Below are 21,407 nucleotides of genomic sequence, written 5' to 3' on the forward strand. Positions count from 1 at the left end.
GGAACTCAGTTCTCTTGTTGCAATAGAACAGAGGTCTTCAAACTTGGCAGCTTTAATTCTGGAGTTGAAGTCCACAAGTCTTAAAGCTGCCAAGTTTGGGGACCCTTGCAATAGACAGAAGCAAAGTTACTTCTTTGTTTGGCTTTATTTGCTTTTGGGACCTTTTACCCTTCCAGTAGCCAGGAGAGGTTACCACTCATGCAGGAACCCAAAGTGTATTGTACCATGCAGAATTGTGTCATTTCAAATAGCCTCACCTCTGCTGTTCAAAGTATTTTGTTGAAGCAAAGCAAGAATTTCCGTACATAGACTTAGTAGAAAGATGCCAATGTTGATATCCCCATAAGTATTCTTTTGCTATATCTTTGCTACTACTTCTAGAATATGCTACTCGTCAGTGGTTGACTTCTACTGTTTTAGGAGGCATTTTCTTTCTTTCTTTCATTTTAATTTCATACCAATGCAGCAATACACATTTTTATGTTGTTAATCTTTTATTCTTTTCATAATGGAATGAGCATAAAAAGGTTACAGCCAAAGAATGGAATATTAATCCACTGGGATAGATCCCCCCCATTGTTTTCTAATGAAAGATGAAAACGTTAAAGAGAATTTGCATTTATGTACCCTGAGAATATTTTTCTTGTTTTGTTTTACTTTTTAATATACCTTTGGACTATATTAGTTGTTCATATGCTCAGCAACTTAGATAAGCAGATTTGCATGGGGGAAAATAAAGAACCATTAGCTTTGCATTCATTGTTGTTATTAAAGCTATTACCACCTTAGGCATCTCTCATACTGTGTGTGTATGTGTTTGTGTGTGTGTGTGTGTTTGTGTGTATGCATGTACGTGTGTGTGTCTTCAAAACCAAAACTCATCACCAGCGCTACTCCTAGTACTTGTTCTTTCTCGGCTTTTGAACTTCAACACATCCATTACACTTCGAGCATATACATCTCGCAAATTAATGTTGATATTAGAGTCACTCGACATATTCTTTGTGAGCTTCTTTAGGGCTTCCCGCTGGCGAAGGGCAGCTTCTTTTATCTTCAGGGTAAAATAGCAGGCAGAAAAGCGATCATTGATGATGGCAATTGGTAAAGCTAGGACTAATATTCCAGATAATATGCACATAAAGGCCACAACCTTGCCAACAGTTGTATCTGGCCTAATGTCTCCATAGCCAACGGTTGTCATGGAGGTGGTAGCCCACCACCAAGCACAAGGCACACTTGTGAAGGTTGTGTCATGGATACCTTGCTCAACAAAGTATTCTATGGTGGAGAAGATGGAGATGCCCACAGAGAGGAAAAGGAGAAGCATGCCAACCTCTTCATAGCACTGAGCAATGGTCATCCCAAGGGAACGCAAACCTAAAACATAAAACAATATTTGAATTAGCAAGATATCCTCTTACTGCTTTTCTTCTTGAACAATGAAGCAGAGTGGGAAGAAGTGGCGCTCATTCAATCAAATTATTTTTCCCATTAAGCAGTAAATGGAAGATTCCCTCTCTGATTTGCATTCTTCCAGATATATTGGGTTTTTACATTATCCGTCTCCAACTTGGCTAGGAATTCTGTGAATTGTAGACTTGACACATCTACGGATGTCAGCTGGGAGAAGTAACATATAAAGTACCCATTTTATCACCCTATTAAAAGAAGGTTGTCTTGCTGTGCAATAATCCAGAAAATTTTCGAATGTGCAGAAATGGACAAACTTACTTTAGAATTAAATAAAAGGAAGACTCGGAATACTACTTAACTTGGGAAAATTGGTATCAATGGATAGAAATTAAAAATAAGGAATGTATAGAATAAAATAAGATATAAAATGGGTTTAAATATGTTGATTAAGTAAGAATATGTGGGAAAAGTTGAAGAAAGTTGAGAATTACGTACTGTCAGAAAGATATTGAATTGTATAATTATTACGGATGTATTTTTGTTATAGATGTATTTTAACTTGTATTTTTGGATTTTAAATGTTAATAAAGGTTTACAAAAAAAAAAAGAAGAATGTTGTGTTGAAGTCAATGTCAGCCCTAAACTTCTCCAACTTGGATGCCCTCTAGTAGTGTGAACTTCAACTCCCAGAATTCTTAGCAATGGTGATGCTGGCTGAGAAATTCTGGAGTGGAAGTCGACACATCAGATTTCCTAAGGAAGCACTTGATGTATCTGAAACCCTTCTCAATTTGTGACTTCATAACTATGCTAGCTCTAGAGCTGAGGTTCCATAAAAAGGGCTCATTGAAATTATTATCTTACAGTTGTTGCTGGCTTAAGTGAATCATAAAAATTCATGAGCCTGATGTAAAAAAAAAAGTGCTTTGTCCTTGGCTCTTAGATGAAAGATTTAACATCTTCTCAGGAAAAACACATGAAAACTAAAAGTTTTGCAACTTTTAAAATCATACACATCCATTTCTAATCTTAAATATACATCACATTTTTAAAAAACTACACAACTGTAATAAGAAAAAAATGGCAAAAGTCAATGTTTAATGACAAAGAAATCTACCATTCTTTTATTCAAACAATAAAAATGCACATCACCCTCAAATTCCTAACACAAAACAATTCTATTGCTGGTGTTCACATTATTGTTTTGCTCATTGTTTAATAAGAGAGTAAGCCCACAACAACCACGATGTCTCACATTATCAAATGACCTGCATAAGGCCAAGGCACTGTTTCCTTGACATTACTAAACTCAGTTCCCACCATTCTGCTTTAATAGTTGAAGCAGAAAAACAGATTCGGCTTTTATTATGTATAGGCGTCAAAGAGTGCTCAAAGGGAAACAATTTCTTCCTATACAAATACTTCTGCATAATTTGCATTTTCGTATGCCCTTTAATAACAGCATCATACTGCTGACTCATATTTATAGTAGCTTTATTGGTTTAATCGTCCCATTTTTCCTTTTGCCATTTAAATCTTCTTCCCAGCAAGAGTCTGACCATATGCTGGAAAGGAGAAGAAAAAATAAGAATCTCCCATCGATTCCTCGCTGTGTTCTCATGAGAATAAATTTTCATCCACACATGGTTATTTGATAACCAAATAAGAATAATCTTCCTTGGGGAGAGGGGGAACTTCCTCTCCTCTTCTGTTGAGAACCATGGCAAACAAACATTCTCTTTTACAGCAAAATGGTATTATGCAGTGGGACCGGTAGGTAGGGGATGCAGGCTTCCGACTACTGAAATTCTCTCTGGATCAAGGAACGATCTTTGAGATAGCCCATGTGACTCCATACAACCATTCTTTGTGAGTATACTGCAGGAATCATTGTTTTGCAATTGACTTATGAGTTCAGTAGTTGGGAGTTGAGGGAGGAACCATCTTTACTCACAGTCATGAAGGTACCCTTTTTAAAGGACATAAATCAGTGGTGGGCTGCTACCAGTTCTCCCCAATTCGGGAGAGCTGGTAGCGGAGATGGTGAGGTGAGAGCGAACCAGTTCTCTCTGACGGTTAGCTTGGCCCTCCCACCCAACCCTGCGTTATACATACCTTCTATTCGGTTGCTTTTAGCCAGCTGAAAGGCGCGGCAGAGCGGATTGCCATGTCTCAGCTGTTCCTTAATATAATGTGCTTGCAAGAAGTGCACGCAAAGTGTGCCCGAAGCGCATGCATGAAGCGAACTGGTGGTAACACTGGTTGAAACCCACCACTGACATAAATGTTGATTGAGTCTGATTTTTTTAATCACTTTGAATTTGGGGGGAGGAGGGTTGGAAATATTAAGATCCTTTGGAACAACAAATACTGCTGCAATTACTGGGTGAGTTGCCTTTTCCTGAGAAAGAATCTTTAATACAATTTCAAAGATTGGGGATAAATAGAATTTTTTTTGGCTCAAACAACTAAAGGGTGCTTAGAATATTGATTTTCATAATAATGGATTAAGGGTCTAGTTGAAGTCTGAACTATAATCTTAAATTAATTGAATCCTTCTCATGGGAAATTACAATTGTTTGGGTTTTCTGAAGTGAAAACAAGATATAATGGAACTTCAAAGAGTGGACACAAGAGGGAGCGAGAGGTTAATAAAGGTTACAATTTTTAAAAAATTGAGCAAAATATCCTATCAGTGAGACTTGGGATGGATATTTATGAATAATGGTCTTTGAAATTTTCTGCTAGTATAGATAAGTGAAATGGTAAGGAAGCAAATGGTAAGATGTTTTATTGCCTAAAGAAGATATGCAATCACAAAACCAGAAAAGAGATATGGGTATTTTTTTTTTTACTGGATATATAAAAGAGGCCAGTTAAAGTCTTGAAGGATTTTTTGAGAAGTGATAAAAAAAGAAAAAAGAAGAAGAACTTTTTAAGGAACAAGGCTTTTGGATTTCATTTTCTAATTAACAGAAGAAAAATGGTCTGAAGAGAATATATGTTGTAAGTTAAAGGATGATGATAAATTAAATTGTCTGTTTTTGTTGTGAGAGTCAACTATGCTAGCAATCAGATAAGGTACCAACTGATTGGCTCATATTTTCCTAGTGCCCACCTTCTGTTCCCATCTCCTGACTAATAGTATCTACTTTTTGGGTATATTTTAATTGTATTTGCCAATGAAATTGTATTTGCCAATGATGTCATGATTTTCTGACTGTAACCCTTTAAAACCCATTTCTTTAGCACAAATCCCTGCACTTGTTTTTGACATTTTAATTCCAAATTCTATTTTTTTTCTAATTTGCTTACTTAATTTGGTAAATTGCTGCAGGCAGGTCGACTAATAATATTCCTGCTAAGGTTTTTTTTTTTTTTTGACAAAATGTTTACCTCAGACTCATTAGCATTCATTATATTAGAATCAGAAAAACAAGCAAAATGACACTATTGTGAAAAGTATTTGGGAAGGGATCAGCGAGCAAAGGCAAGAACAGATTTTGCATATAGAAAAGCCGGTTAGAAGGAACAGGTGGTCAATTAGAGAGAAAGATTTCTGCTTTTCATTCTGAAGGGCCTATGTCATTATATTATGTTTGTTAATTCCCTTTCACTATTGGTAATCCAAGACCTTGGATAGAAGAGATACAGCTTCTGGTGCTACAGGTACTTACCTTCCTTAAGGTAAAGGTAAAGGTTCCCCTCACACATATGTGCTAGTTGTTCCCGATTCTAGGGGGCAGTGCTCATCTCCATTTCAAAGCCGAAGAGCCAGCGCTGTCCAAAGACGTCTCCATGGTCATGTGGCCAGCATGACTAAATGCCAAAGGTGCATGGAACGCTGTTACCTTCCCACCAAAGGTGGTCCCTATTTTTCTACTTGCATTTTTTATGTGCTTTCGAACTGCTAGATTGGCAGAAGCTGGAGTTCACCTCATTATGCAGCACTAGGGATTCGAACCGCCAAACTGCCGACCTTTCGATCAACAAGCTCAGCGTCATAGCCACTGAGCCACCATGTCCCCTTTACCTTCCTTAAGTTAAGCTATTACATTCTGAGGAAAGGAAAAAATGGAGCCGATTGGAATAATGGCAAACCATTGAGTCTTTGACAAATGTTGCCCAAATTAAATGACTACAAGCTCAGCTTGTTGCCAGAAAATCTTCCAAATGCGTACACTGTTCAAACCCTTTTGAGCTGTAGAATGCTTGTGACTCTTAATCTTTACTGACAACATTCCAGCTATTTAAGAGTTATTCCTTGTACCAATAAAGGAGAATATTCGTAGCTCAGGGCAGAAATGAGGGTCCTTGTTTTCCTGCAGATGTTTCATTTCCCAAACTATGTAACATCATCAGTGCTAGTGCTAATGTTGATGATATTACCCAGTCTGGGTAATGAAACATTTGCAAGAAGATAACCAAGCTCAGAGAATAGCAAGGACCCTTCACTTATAACTTGCCTTAGGAATAAATTCAGAGAAAGGAATAGGTGTGCATGCCAGCTGAGATTTGCACCCACCATAATCTGAAGGCTTGATTTTGTTGCTTGGGATGGAAACCTATTTCCACTAAAAATAGGTGAGTTAAACCTTTGAAGGAACCTCCAACTCAACTTGGCCTGACCCCCCTCCCCCCACCCCACCCCAAAAAAACCCACCATGAAACTAGTTTATAAAGTCCAGCCTCAGAACACTGTTGGTAAAGTCATTAGAAATTGGGGGGGGGGATTAAAATAATGCCTGCATAGGCTATCCCAATGAAAAGGCAAAACTAAGATTCTCACTCATCCAAGACACAGTTTCCCAAAGGTGTTTAAGAACTGAAGAAGCTTCTTGGATGAGAAGCAAAATGTTTTAAAGGAAAAAACAAAGTCCAATTGCCTTTTGGAAAAGCACATTTGGGGTTGGTGAATTGGAATAGTATGTTTTGACCTAAGCTTCGAAGACCATGAAGCAGACTCCTTGTCCTGACAAAAACCCCTTTTTATTAAGTTACTGTGAATTCTTCTCATTCACATCCAGCAAAGTCTTTCAAGGGAGAATTTACAGTCACAGATCTTATCTGCCTTGGGGAGCTGCCAGGCTGATATCTTCAAAACTTGGCAAGGAGTCTCGGAGAGTCACAAACCAATTAAGCAAACTAATTGTCTCCTGCAAACTCCACTCCCCTTTCGCTCCTTTTTTATTCCCTCTGGGAGGGGCCATTCATCGTCCACCTGTGGCCTTACTCCCAAGTCAACCCTTGTTCTTTAGCTGTTCCCTTCGTCTGGCAACTCTGCACATGCACACACTGGGAACAGGCTCCAGCTGTTCGTCTGCCTCACTGATGTCTGACTCCGAAGGCAGCTGATAACTGGCACACGGCCCTGGCCCCCTCTCGGCCTCCAATGCACAGCCCTCACCAGAGCCTTCCCCAGACTCCAGGACTGGCCCTTGTTCCTCCCTAACCTCCTCACTGTCTGAATCTGCTACCAGCTCCGCTGGTGGACCACAACATAGTACAAGTACAAGCAGCTTTTGAGAATCTTATCTTATTTTGTAATTCAGGTTTTTTTAATTCATCCCCCCCTTCTCTGAAGTCCCCCAAGAAGAGGCTCCCAACACCTCATGGATTTACCTGTTGAATGCCTGCCCAACTTCAACATGCGTAGACCCCTCAGCAACCTCAGCACTTGCACAATACGTCCCATGTTTTCCAACTCCTGGGAGCTGCGTTCGCCTCGCAAGCTCTCCACCAACAATGTGATGTAGAAGGGCAAAATAGCCAGAAGGTCTATGATATTTGCTATATTCTTTAAAAAGCGGCATCGATTCCGCGCACAGAGAAAGCGTAACAAAAGTTCTCCTGTGAACCAAGCAATACACACATACTCCAAAGTATCAAGTAGCTGGGCTGGCATCCAGGTCAATTCCACTGAAATCAGAGCCATGTTGGCAATCGAAATGATGACAAAAATCATGGAGATTGTGCCAAAAGTCCTGGCAGCAACAGAAGAAGTTGGTTTTTCTAAGACTTCCCATAGCTTTTGTCTGGTGGTAGAACACAGACTTCCAGAGAAATCTTCTTCTTCAACTTGGGTCTCCACTTCTTCAGCATCTTTTTTGATATCCAAAGTTTCACTCAGCTCTTTCCTTCTGAAGTACCTGTGTAGGGAAGTCAGCTATTAATATTACACCACTGGAAGTCCATACATAAAATCAGTAGAAAGCATTTTGAGATATCTATTTCTGAACTTCCTTGGTAGGCAATGTTACTAGAGTCTGTTAATGGTGGGAGACAATTGGGCCAAGATTACCTTTGGAACAGTGGTGGGTTTCAAATTTTTAAACTACCGGTTCTGTGGGAGTGGCTTAGTGGGCGTGGCATGGCTTGGTGGGTGTGGCTTGGTGGGCGTGGCAGGGGAAGGATACTATAACATTTCCATTTCCTCCCCACTCCAGGAGAAGGATACTGTGAAATCTCCATTTCTTCCCGATCAGCTGGGACTCGGGAGGCAGAGAATGGGGGCCGGGCCAGTCAGAGCTGGTATTTACCGGTTCTCTAAACTACTCCAAATTTCCGCTACCGGTTTTCCAGAACTGGTCAGAACCTGCTGAATACCACGTCTACTTTGGAAATGAATCCTGGATTAATTTTTTCAAAGGATCCCTTCTCTCATTATAAGCTGAGCCAGACAACAAAAAGAGGCACAAAATGTTTAAAGATCTTGAAGAAAGAACCAGTAACTTCTAATATGAGTTTTGGAGAAAGAATAGGAAGAAAATTCCCAAGCAACAGCATACTTAATTTGAATAACAAGTGGGATGTTAAAATGATATATTTCGAAGCTGAATTGCAAACAGAATTGTTATCCAAAGTATCCTCATGCAGATAGGCTGCATTTGAGAGTCATCATAAATGTAATTAAGTCTTGATAAAGGAAGAATTCAATTTAGTTCTTTAAGTAATTCACCATAAACTCACTTATCAAAATAAATACAGACACCATACACTTAATCACAGGGGTTGCTCCACAATACCACTGAAAATGATGTGAGGAAGTTGCAACACACAATTGAGAAAGAAAATGTGGGAATCCCCCCCCCATATTATATATGCAATTTCAAATCTAATTTTACTTCTGCAAGCTGCTCTAATACAGGATAATTCTGATAAGGATTAATGTGGAATAATTTCAGGGAGAAATAAAAATTGAGTTGCCATAAACGAACACCCGTACCATTGTGTGACTTGAGTTGGAATAAAGGTTGATCATTTATCAAGGTAATATCCCTGCCAAACATCCAAATTTGCTTTAGAATACCTACGTGTGACTCGTCAGTGGGAACTTTTGCATTTCAGAGGACATTTTCAGAATTTTAATAACATTTTTGTGACTTTACTTGGGTTTCTTTGGGTTTATGTTGCTTTTTTTTTTTTTTTTGCAAATATCAACATTGACTTGGTTTTAAGTTGGTATTTTCCAATAGCTATTTACTGTATTTATGGATCTGGTTTTATTTTTCCCATATATTATTATAGTGAGCCATGTGAAGTTTCTGCTTAAAGAAATAGTGGTCATTTCAAATGAACAATTGAAACAGGTAGAGAATAAAATTCACGTGGAGTAAGAATTAACTTTGATATTTTTGATAGATGGTAACATAAGGATGGATCTAGTCTACCAAATCCAAGTTCAACATCAGCACAATTTAACTTAGTGAACATCATTTTTTCCATCAAGACCCCTTTCTAGGAGAAAACTGATGGAACCAGATTTCATGCCAGTAGTAAACTGAGGTAAAGGGATAGATTGCTGTTATCAAATATTTGAAATAAGTAAATAAATAAAAATAAAATAAATAAATGCTTGCTTACAAAGGATTTCTGAAATCTGGATGACGATTACCCATCCTTGATTAATCTCATACCAACAGGTTTTTTTAAATCTTTATTTGTATAGTCCAGTAGTGTCAAACTCGATTTCATTGAGGGCCACATTAGGGTTGTGTTTGACCTCAGGGGGCCAGGGTGGGCATGGTCAGCTCAATGTCACTTGTGTTGGGGGCGCCTGTGGTGGCCTGAGGGCTCTGCCAGTGAAAACAGGCTCTTGAGATCTGTTTTCAGCTGCGATGGCCTCCTCTGCCAGCAAAAGTGGAGTTTTCCATTTTCACTGGCAGAGGCACTGCGGGCCAGTCCTTTGCTATTTCCAGGGCGGCCCACAGGCCAGATCTAAGCACCCCATGGGCCGGATCCATCCCCCGGGCCTTAAGTTTGACACCCCTGGTATAGTCAGACAGAGAACATGATGACAGAACATAAAGAGAGAACATGATGGTCAAGAGAGGAATCTCTGAGAAAATCACTGTTTACAAATCACAGTGAGTCATTTCTGGGCTACTTCTAATCTTTCTAGTTTGAGAAAACTTATTTTTCAAAATTCACTTGTAAAAAACCTGAGTCATTATCTTAATTTCATGCCAGCAGCCCAAGTCAAAAAGGCTTGTCAGAATGAGCTGTATAATATTGTGCGTAGGAATCAGCCTTGAATCCGGTGATTGCTTGGACCAGTCATGCAGTTTTCCTTGCAACATTTTCAGTAGTGGTTTGCCATTGCTTTCTTCCTAAGCCTAACAGAGATCGACTGGCCCATCACAGAAGACTATATAACTCATGATTTCCTGGTTTGTACACCAGTGCGTATAGCTAGTAGCCCATATTGTCTCTCAATAATCCTTAAAATACTATATATTCAAGCACTAAAATGCAGTGTTAGTGAATAACTTTGTAACACGAGCTAAGCACTTTCAATTATAGCTGTTGACCTATGGGCCAGATTGATGTATCAGATTCTCTACCCTTATTTTACTATACTGCATATGACAAAATATATACAGTAAGCACTTTTCTTAATAGACCAGCTTTCTCTGTTCCCAACATGCCCTGTGGAATTGTGTAGGCCACCACTTTCCCTCTTGAAAGTTAATAATGGTAGAAAAGAGTAAAATTAGTTATGCAAAACATCTAATTTTATTTAACATTTTATTTAACAGGTTCATCTACCACAACACTTTAAAAAAAAATCTAAATTTATTACAGAAAAAAATACACTGCTCAAAAAAAATAAAGGGAACATAAACAGAACACATCCGAGATCTGAATGAATGAAATAGCTTTATTAAATACTTTGTTCGTTACATACAGTAGTTTTGTGTTCCCTTTAGATGTTTGAGCAGTGTATAAACTACTGTATGTAAAGAACAAAGTATTTAATAAGGCTATTTCATTCATTCAGATCTTGGATGTCTTCTGCTTGTGTTCCCTTTATTTTTTTGAGCAGTTGATATGTATCTCTCATACAGGGCTCAGTTAACATTCTTCTGCCTCTGTTCATTAGCAAACCTGAAGGCTTTAACTTTTCCAGTCTGCTACCCGTATTTTACATTTATTGCTTCTCTTTCCGATTACCACTAACTCATTACAGATGTAATATGCCTGTTGCTATATTATCTAGGGTGGTTGGCTGAACCAACTGCTGGTGTACGTTTCTCTAACTTGTGTTAACTTTGCCTTCATATCTTCCTACAACCAAATTAAATAAACCACTTGGATGAATTTCTGACCCCCCCCGCACAATTGCTCACCTGTCCCTGCAGCAGGAATCAATCATGAGCTCATCCAGCCCCCAATACTGGATCTCCTGCAGGAAGGAAAGTGCACACAGCTGATCCATTACATGTAGCCTGCCAGTTTGGTAATAGTTATGGACATAACTGAATGCTTGAGAGTTCCGATCAAAAAAATATTCATTCTCCACCAAATTGGCATCATCACAGAGTTCCAAAAGGCTGGAGGCAACATCCCGGGCAGCTGAAACCATTACTGCTAGCTTGCCCAGCCGAGTGTCCGGATAACAACAAAGCTTCTTCTGGGACAGCACAAAGCGGGCACCTCCAACGTTGACGGTCATACAGTCCAAGGATGGAGGTATGTGCTGTAGCAAGCATCCTGGCCCTTCTTCACTACAGAAGACACTGGATTCCAAAGAATCGAAGGATGTGGTCTCACCTAATTCCTCTCCAGAGGCCCCAGAAGAAAGGGACAAGCAGCAAGGAGATGACTTCATCCTTCAGCTCCAGCAGCAGTTTTTGGTCTCCTATAGAAAAGTGTTAAATTAATGATGAAAGCTGATTCTGAAGTTAAAGGAAAAAAATTAAAGACTAGACTAGACTAGACTAGACTAGACTAGACTAGACTAGAATAGAATAGAATTCTTTATTGGCCAAGTGTGATTGGACACACAAGTAATTTGTCTTGGTGCGTATGCTCTCAGTGTACATAAAAAGACAAGATATATTCATCAAGAATTATAAGGTACAACGCTTAATGATAGTCATAGCGAACAAATAAGCAATCAAATCATATTAGGAAACAGTCAATATAAATCGTAAGGATACCAGCAACCAGGTTACAGTCATACAGTCATAAGTGGGAGGAGATGGGTGATAGGAACAATGAGAAGATTAATAGTAATGCAGACTTAGTAACTAGTTTGCAGTGTTGAGGGAATTATTTGTTTAGCAGAGTGATGGCGTTTGGGAAAAAACTGTTCTTGTGTCTAGTTGTTCTGGTGTGCAGTGCTCTATAGCGTCGTTTTGAGTGTAGGAGTTGAAACAGTTTATATCCAGGATGCAAGAGGTCTTTAAATATTTTCACAGCCCTCTTTTTGACTCGTGCAGCATACAGGCCCTCAATGGAAGGCAGGTTGGTAGTAATTGTTTTTTCTGCAGTTCTAATTATCCTCTGAAGTCTATTTTTTTTTCTCAGAATATCCTAAGGATCAGGGCTATAACCATTATTTTCATTCATTGCTAAACTACGTAATTATGGAATCTGGCACTAACGCCAACCTATGAGAACTTCAAGGTTTGTTTGTTTTTTAGAATGGTTCTGAAAATTAATCATACAAATAAATAAAAGATCTTTGCCTATTTAGTGTTGAAGACCAATACATCTGGAAGGTATCAAAAAAACTAAACGATGGTTCTTTACAACCTCCATGTCTTTGTTCCCTTCACAGAAGCAGTTTATGATAATCTTAAATCTGAGCATATATATGTAATATGGAAAAGCATTGTGATTTTCAAACAAAAGCATTCAGATTTTTGAGCCTGAATTTTGTGGATGCAAGAATGTTGGTGAGCTTGGCAGAGGATATAGATGTTTGAAACCAGTCATGGAGCTGAAAGCAACCAGATATAAAAGTATTTGTGTAAACCTTTTCAACAGGACCGGGGGAAAAAATCTGCGGTTTAAACCACAGATTTATCTATTTTTTGTGCCTCTTTTTTATTTTCAATGATGCAGAAAAGGTCATCTGTGGTTTTAAACCCCAGATATTTCACATTTTCAGCATTTTCCCTCATCATTTCCCAATTTCCAGTGCTGTTGAAAAAGGTCATCTATAAAAGCATTCTGCACTGGATGACACCATCTGGAGTGTACCAGGCAAGGCTGTTCTAAATCATATAGGAAGCCTACATAGTTAGACCTCATGTAGACATTCAACTCAAGGGAGTCTTGGCTTCAACTTCACCTCCAACTCTGGAATCCCAAAGGTGCTTTTTCCAAAAAGCAACTGGACTTTCTTTTTTTTAAAAAAGCATTTTGCTTCTCATCCAAAAAGCTTCTTCAGGTTTTTTTTCAGCTTCTTGGATGAGAACGAAATGTTTTCAAAGAAAAAAAAGCAAGAAAGTCCACTTGCCTTTTGGGGGAAAAAAAAACATTTTGGGGACAACCATGACCTGAATGATTGAAAATTTCTATAGACATCCAACTCTGGAAGTTCTGTAGGTGACTCTGGACCAGTGATAAATCCTCAACCAACCCACCCCAGTTGTGATGAAAAATAGGAAGTACACCATATATCATCTTGAGATCCTGATAGGAACTTAGGATAATGTCAAGTTCCTAATGGCAGCATATAGCAATAGCACTTAGACTTATATACCGCTTCACAGTGCTTTTACAGCCCTCTCTAAGCAGTTTAGAGAGTCAGCCTATTGCCCCCAACAAACTGGGTCCTCATTTTACCTACCTCAGAAGGATAGAAGGCTGAGTCAACCTTGAACCAGCGAGATTTGAACTGCCGAACTGCAGCTAGCAGTCAGCAGTCAGTACTGCATTCTAACCACTGCCCCACCTCGGCTCTTGACCAAGGAGGGTAGATTGATAGAAAGTGTCACTATTAATGTCCAGAAAAAAGGGTGATATTACAGACTCTGGGAATCTAGACAAGTGTAATTCAATGTTAATTTCTTAGTGAATACATTAAGGCAGAATCTGTGTGAGTTCCTTCATCCTTTTCCTCGTAGACTTCCTAATGATCCCAGATCTCCGTACTTTCCGTCGTGCACTTAAGACCTTTCTGTTTCACCAAGCTGGGCTAGCATAAATTTCTTCTAATTGTTCTAAATTTTATGCTGAAGATTCTTAACTGATGAGTTTTTTATCCGAATTGGTTTAATTATTTTAAATTGCTTCATTTCACATTTTATATGTATGTTATTTTGACTGTTCACTGCCCTGAGTCCTTCGGGAGAAGGGCGGTATAAAAATTAAATAAATTAAATAAATAAATAAATAAATAATGAATGAATGGAGTGATGTCTCACTTAAGAGATACTGTATGGTTGAAATGCTCATCTGGTTCTCATCTGTCATGGTTTGAATACCTCCTTTTTCTTTCCTGGCTCCGAGAATGTCCTACTGTAAATCTAACACATAAAATATGAATGGAATGCATAAAATAGAGAAAGCAAGGCCAATCAATCACTATTCACTTCATCATCAATTGTAATCACGTAGCTTTGATATGTTTTCAGTGGATCTTTTGTTGACAGCTGCTGAGATCCCCAAATGCTTCTTTTTAAGTAACATCACTTTTTATACCTCTGGAAGTACTTCCTTTCATCTAAATTGTTCTCTTTTATAGTTGCAATCAGGATTTTACTCAGATTTCCCCAGCAAATGATCAGCCATTCAATTATCACCTGTCTTCCATATTTCATATTGTACAATGTTTGTGCAAACCTTTACAAAAAAACATTTGTGCATACCTTCAACTGGTTATTCCTTGTCTAACCAAAATGGACAATTATTACCTTGATGATTATTATGAATAATAGATACTTTCTAAAATTATAAAAACTGATCACATCCTTGATTGGGGCAGGGAGTGGAGGGGTCTGGAATCTAAATGTCATAGTTGTGTTCAATCCAAATGGTATGTGATTATTTTTGAGTTCTTAAGAACTCTTTAACAGGCATAAAGGAGGGGAGGGGAGGGGATGGAGGGGAGAATTCCAAAAACCGGGCTAGTTATTTTAAGCTAGGAGATCCGCAAATTGAAATTACTCATGTTATCCTTGATATACAGTACTACTGAAGAAAAGTCACATGGTATGACATTCAATAATTACTCAAATCTCAAAATACCTACTATTTCCTTTAAAATTGCTGAAACATATTTAAACCGGGACATTGACCATTGACTTAATTTGAAGCATATTACATTTCTTCTGTAATAAGGACAATTCTCTTTCCATGGAACTGCAGCCCTATGCTCACTTCTTAGAGAGTAAGTCCTATGGAACATAAAGGGGTTCTCTTATCAGTAATGTGAGCAAGATCTTTATGGCTCTAGGAAGAGATTGCATTTACATTAAGGGTGCCGATAAAATTGGCTCATTTATTTTTAATTAGTAGTTCAATTCTCCATCTCCTTTTGTGCATGTTGTAATCGCAAGCCATTCTTTTACCGAGCTTTATAATATGCCTTGCCTGTATTAGGCAATTTTTTTTCCCAATTAGAAACAACTATTAGATGTTTAATGAAAATAATGTCAATAATGTCTCTTTGTATTCATGCAGCTTTTAATCATACTCATTAACTATAATCGGTAAAAGAAAATAACAGAAGTTGTGTATTTTTTTTTTTATTTTTGGTAAAAATGAAGACTAATAACTGGTCTGCACAGCGTACTACAGTTTTATCTCAAGCTACAGCAAAATCATCTAATACCTCTGGCTGCATAAGCCCTTATTGATCCAGAGACTGTAAAGTCCAATGCACATTTCCTTGGGAAGCCAATCTCTTGACCTTAACGCTTTGCAAGTGTGCAAAGGGGATTTCAGTCTGAGAAACAGATGCATCAATATACATATATACATATATATATGGGAATTGATGCATCTGTTATATATATATATATCTGTTTTATATATTAAATAATAATATATATTATTTAATATATAAAAATATATATTATTTTTTATTAAATTGGTATACCGCCCTTCTCCTGTTGGACTCAGGGCGGTGCACAGCCAAAAATAAAAAACATTCCAATACAAAATTTAAAATTTTTTAAAAGAATTACAGAACTTTGGGCCAAAATTTAAAACATCCCAACTAAAACCCATAGACAATTAAAAAATCTAACATATCAAAATTTATATTTGCTGATAAAAAAAATAAAGGGAGACTAGTATAGATCTATTTCAAGCTCTTTAGTTCTCATCAGCTAGCCATACCCATACCCATACCTGTGTGTGTGTGTGTGTGTGTGTGTGTCAGAACTTGCTTTAAAGTGATGTTTAAGGACTCTAAAAAAAAAAAAAAGTCAAGCTAGAGACCAGAGAATGCTACAGTTATATGTGATTGCAACTGATGGTGCATTTTCCCTCCAGAAGTGAACATCACTGAGCTCTCTATGACTTACTACTGAACAAGCTTGCAACTATCAGTCTAATATAAATGCAGGCAAACTGAGACATGAAAAAATAAATACCCGAAGCATTGTAGAAAATGAGAAGAAAGAAAAAAAAAAAAAGAGGGAGGGAGGAAACTAGGAAAGAAGGAAGGAAGGAAGGAAGGAAGGAAGGAAGGAAGGAAGGAAGGAAGGAGAAAGAGACAGAAGAAGAGAAAGATGACTCATTTTTACTCCAACTACTAAAGGGCGCACTTTCCCATCCAAAGCTGAGAAGCGCAACGGGACTCCCAACTCACCTGCTTCCCTTCTCACGGCCCAGGACATCTGGGCTGCTGCAATCAAGCGGCTGACCCTTTGCCCGGCTCGCTTTCCCCCCCCCCGCCTCCCCCCCAGAAAAATCTTGCCTTTTCTGCTGGCTTTGCAGAGCGCTTCTCCGGGCGCCCGCTTCCCACCGCCGATCCCCTCCAGCTCTCAACTTGGGAGAGCGGCGTTCCAATGGAACGGCTGGGCTGATCACGTGAGCACGCGCGGTTTCCCCAACTCGGAGGGATTGGGGCGGGGGGGGGAGGGGGCTTTTTAATACGCCCGGCTTCTTTGCGAGACCCTAGCTAGATCGACCGTCGCTCCCCTCGAAGGGCGGTGAATGAAATGCGAGCGAGTCTCTTGGGGGCACAAAAGCGTTGCAGGAGATCTAGAGGCAGAATTTGGGAAACATGATGATGATGATGATGATGATGATGATGATCAAATGGTTTGCAATCGCGAGTGGGTTCCCACGACGTCTAAGCGCTGGGCTAAGGGAATACAAGGTATCTTGGTAAGCAGGTATTAGGGTTCAGGCAAACACGCAGAACTAGAAACGATCCAACCCCGTTTTGAATGTGTGTGGTTGAATGAACCCAACCATGAGAATGGAGAGCGGTTGTGCGATCTGGGACTTTTCTGAGACACGGAGAAGAAGAGACACGGTGCAGAAGAACCAATTCCAAAGGTGCTTCTTCTTCTTCTTTTTTTTCCAGGAGGCAACTGGACTTTCTTGTTTGTTTGTTTTCTTTGAAGAGGTTCTGCTTCTCATCCAAGAAGCTTCTTCAGCTCTGACGGAGAGTGGAAGGATTGATATTCCTTGCAGACAGTTGGACATTTGAGCTGAGACCCCTGAGATACCCACGATATCAGACCTCCGGACTTTTCGTCGGGCCCTGAAAACACACCTATTCCATCTAGCCAGGCTGGCTTGATCCCATCCTCTCAGTTTTAATTGAATTCGGTTTTAATTGGGTTGTTTTTAATATCTTGGGCCGAAATTATTTAATTGTTTTTTAAATTGTTTTTAAATTTTATATGCAATGTTTTATCTTGGCTGTACACCGCCCTGAGTCCCGCAGGAGAAGGGCGGTATAGAAATAAAATAAAATAATAAATAAATAAATAAATAAATAAATAAATAAATAAATAAATAAATAACTAAATACATAAATAAATTTGTATCCTTTTAGAGCAGTGATTCTCAACCTTGGTAGCTTGAAGATGGGTGGACTTCAACTCCCAGGCTGGGGGATTCTGGGAGTTGAAGTCCACCCATCTTCAAGCTACCAAGGTTGAGAAACACTGTTTTAGAGGGTCGTTGAAGCATTTGGAAGCTAATCTGTGTCCTCAGGATCATCTGAACAGTGCTTCTGGTTCCTGTAGTCTGCAATTTTTCTCTGGAAAAATCATTCCTACTCCCACCCCATTCAAAGGGCAGTCGTCCCAACTTGGATAGCTAAAATTGTACCGCTTCTTGGATGAGAAGTGAAAAGTCTTCAAAAGAAAAAACAACAACAAGAAGAAGGTCCAGTTGCCTCCTGGAAAAAAAAAAAGCACCTTTGGGAGAACCATGACCTGGATGACTGAGGATCTCTACAGACTTTCAGAAGAACCAATGTTAAATGAGAGTTATGGTCTTGGAAGTCCTGAGGCCTTGCGAGGAGCACCTGGTTCTAGGTGGTTCCAGGAAGCCATATAAACCAGGTGGAGAAGAGACCTACTGAAGTACACCAGCTGCCAATATGGTCACCTGCTTGCAATTGTCTGTCCTTCCAATAATGCAAGTCTAATAATTCAAGTAAGGGAGCTGTATATTTGGTCATTTAAACCCAACAGTTATTTATCCAATAATAATGTTATCTCATATTACTTCAAACATACTCCAAAAGGTCTTTTCAACAAGCTTCTGCCATCAAGTCAGTGGACATTGCTCTGTTGGGGAGTTAGTAGTAGTTAACAAGTTTTTAGTGTCAAGCACAGCTATGTTTCTATATTCTTTTTCTACCAGTTCTCATTTAATTTCATGAAAAGAAAATGGGTTTAGATTTGTTTTTTTCCAAAGGAGAATATAATTACAGTGAAATTCTCATGGATGAAGAGTGGTTTCTCTAGTGCCTATTTTGTTATATGTTGTTGGTCTCTCTCTCTGTGTGTGTGAATTTCCTGTCTTTTATTGTTCAATTACCAATCCAGTGGTCTGCAGCCTCTCACCTTCTCAAGCTTTTGTTTATTCCACAGGAAAAACATCCATCGGAGTTTTTTCAGGTATGATGCTCCTGTCATTGTTAAGTGACAATTTTGCATTAGGAAAAAAAAATGCTCAAAAAAATATTCCTGATCCATTGAAGAGTTACAAGTGCAGTGATGGACCCAGTGTGATCCAGGATTCCATTTATTCAGGTTCTGGATTGTGTAGAGAGCTATTGTTGTTAGATTTCAATTGATGCAACTTTGGACTTCTGATCTGAATGCCTCATGAAGGTATCTGTGCACCCAGCCCATTCTTCATCAAGTCTCTACAGATTCAAGTGAACCAAAATGAACCTATTGTAGATTGCAAGGGATATGTAGTGCCCTTGAAAAGGCAAGATCCAATATGGATTTACAAAATTCTATTTGTAATAGAAAAAGACAAAAAAAAAAAAAAAGAAAAGAAAAAGAAAGAAAGAAAAGAGCATACACAAACACCAAATGGTAAAATACAAAGCATAAATAACAACATTCTATAATATTCTACAACTTTCTGCATCGACAATTATCTTTACTTTTGAATTCAATCTTCCAAATCATTCTCATATTCTTGTGTAACCATATTGAGCATTCTTATAAACTAAATTGTTATATATACTTACATCCTATTTATTAACATAGTCGGTATTTTATCCTTCCCAGTATTCAATACTCTTAGATTCCAATTAATCAAATTTCAATTTACATTCTTATTTCTTGTTTTGATTTCTATTTTCTAGCCATGTATAGAATCTATTCCACACTTTATAGTAGTCCAAATCATCTCTTTCTTTAATCCCCATTGTCATTTTATCCATTTCAGCATATTTGAGGATCTTTTTAATTGCTATTTCTTCAGGTGGTGTATTGATCTGTTTCCATATTTGCGCCAGAGCAATTCTGGCCACCATTAGTATATGCAATGTTATGTAGTACAAACCTTTCTCCATTTTCTTATCAATCATTCCTAGAAGAAACAACTCTGGTTTGAAATCAGTCTTTTGGAGTGTAATCTCTTCTAACCACCTTCTGGTTTTATACCAAATTTTTTTAACACTGGGGCACATCCACCACATGTGGTAGTATGTTCCTAATTTATGGCCACATCTCCAACATTTAGGTGATAGATTGGAGTATATTTTTGCCAATCTCGCTGGTGCTAAATGCCATCTTTAAAACATTTTATAGCTGTTTCCTTTATATGTTACTGCCATAGTCAATTTATAATTTTTTCCCACATTTTTTCCCATTTTTCCAATTCTATAGTGTGTCCAAAATTCCTAGCTCAACTTATCATCGTTTCTTTGACTGTTTCTTCTTCCAATTTATATCTTAATAGGTACCAATATGGATTTGTAACTAGTTGACCAACCGCAGTCAATGTGTGGTCCTTAATGGAACTGCATCTGCAGTGCGGTACCTAAAGGGTCTGTATTAGGCCCAGTAATCTTCAATGTCTTCATCAGTGACTTAGACAAGGGGATAGAAGGGGAACACATCAAATTTGCAGATAACACCAACCTGGCAGGAATAGCCAACCCTCTAGAAGATACAGAAGGATCTTGACAGACTTGAACATGGGGCTCTATCTATCAAAATAAAATTCAATGGTGAGAAAAGTAAGGTTCTACACTTAGGCAAGAAATACCAAATACACAGGTATAGAATAGGTGGTACCTGACTCAACTGTGAAAGGAATGTTTGACTCCTAGTGGACAATCACTTAAGAATGAGCCAGGAGTGTTACTGCAGCTGCCAAAAAAGCCAATTCAGTCCTAGGCTGCATTAACAAAGGAATAATATCAGGATCAAGGGAAGTATTTCTACCACTTTATAATGCCTCGGTAAAATGGCACTTGGATTATTGCATCCAGTTTTAGTTGCCACAACATAAAAAAGATGTTGAGACTCCAGAAAGAGTGCAGATAAGAGCAACAAAAATGATTAGAGGACTAGAGACTAAAACCAGGGGTGAAATGCTTCCGGTTCGGACCGGATGGACCGATCTGGTAGCGATGGTGGTGGGTGGTTCAGAGAACTGGTAGCAAAAATCCCTGCCCCCCCCCCACCATGCCCAGCTGAGCCGCAGGATCATCAGAGGCTTTTTTTTTTACTTTTAAAAGCATTTTTTCTACAACCTCTTCCGACGAAAATATGCTTTTAAAAGTAAAAAAAAAAAGGCTCTGATGATCATGCAGATCAGCTGGGATAGTCAAAGGCTTTTCAAAGCATTTTTTTCTGCAACCTCTTGGCCGAAGAGGTGGTAAAAAAAATGCTTTGAAAAGACTCTGACGATCCCAGCCGAGTTTCCTGAGCGGCAGAGGCTTTTCAAAGCATTAGAAAAAAATGCTTTGAAAAGTTTAAAAAAATAAAAAGTTGGCCATGCCCACCCAGTCACATTACCCTCCCCCACACCAAGCCATGCCCACAGAACCGGTAGTAACAAATTTTACATTTCACCTCTGGCTAAAACATATGAAGAATGATTGCAGAATTATGCTTGCCTAGTTTAATGAAAAGAAGGACTAGGGGTGACATGATAGCAGTGTTCCAATATCTAAGGGGCTGTCACAAAGAAGACAGGGGGAGTGGGGTGTCAACCTATTCTCCAAAGCATCTGAAGGCAGGATAAGATGCAATGGGTGGAAAATAATCAAGGAGAGAACCAACATAAAACTAAGGAGAAATTTCCTGACAGTGAAA

At 38.7% G+C, this 21,407-nt stretch overlaps 1 protein-coding gene across 2 annotated transcripts; it reads right to left on the reverse strand.

Annotated features, from left to right (window-relative positions):
• Positions 1–475: 475 nt before the first annotated feature.
• KCNV1 (potassium voltage-gated channel modifier subfamily V member 1) lies at positions 476–16,655 on the reverse strand. Of its 2 annotated transcripts, XM_060685531.2 has the most exons (4): positions 16,466–16,655; positions 11,043–11,554; positions 7,036–7,562; positions 476–1,377 (listed from the first exon to the last, which is right to left on the reverse strand). In XM_060685531.2, the coding sequence occupies exons 2-4, from the start codon at positions 11,522–11,524 to the stop codon at positions 866–868; spliced, it is 1,521 nt and encodes a 506-aa protein (XP_060541514.1). In that variant the 5' UTR covers positions 11,525–11,554; positions 16,466–16,655; the 3' UTR covers positions 476–865. The 2 variants fall into 2 exon arrangements, with proteins under 2 accessions (XP_060541514.1, XP_087746979.1); XM_087890853.1 differs by lacking the exon at positions 16,466–16,655 and having other exon boundaries at positions 11,043–11,555.
• Between the last annotated feature and the right edge of the window lie 4,752 nt (positions 16,656–21,407).

Source organism: Pantherophis guttatus, chromosome 3 (assembly GCF_059756535.1).
Source record: "Pantherophis guttatus breed Tessera chromosome 3, ASM5975653v1, whole genome shotgun sequence".
Classification (NCBI taxonomy): domain Eukaryota; kingdom Metazoa; phylum Chordata; class Lepidosauria; order Squamata; family Colubridae; genus Pantherophis; species Pantherophis guttatus.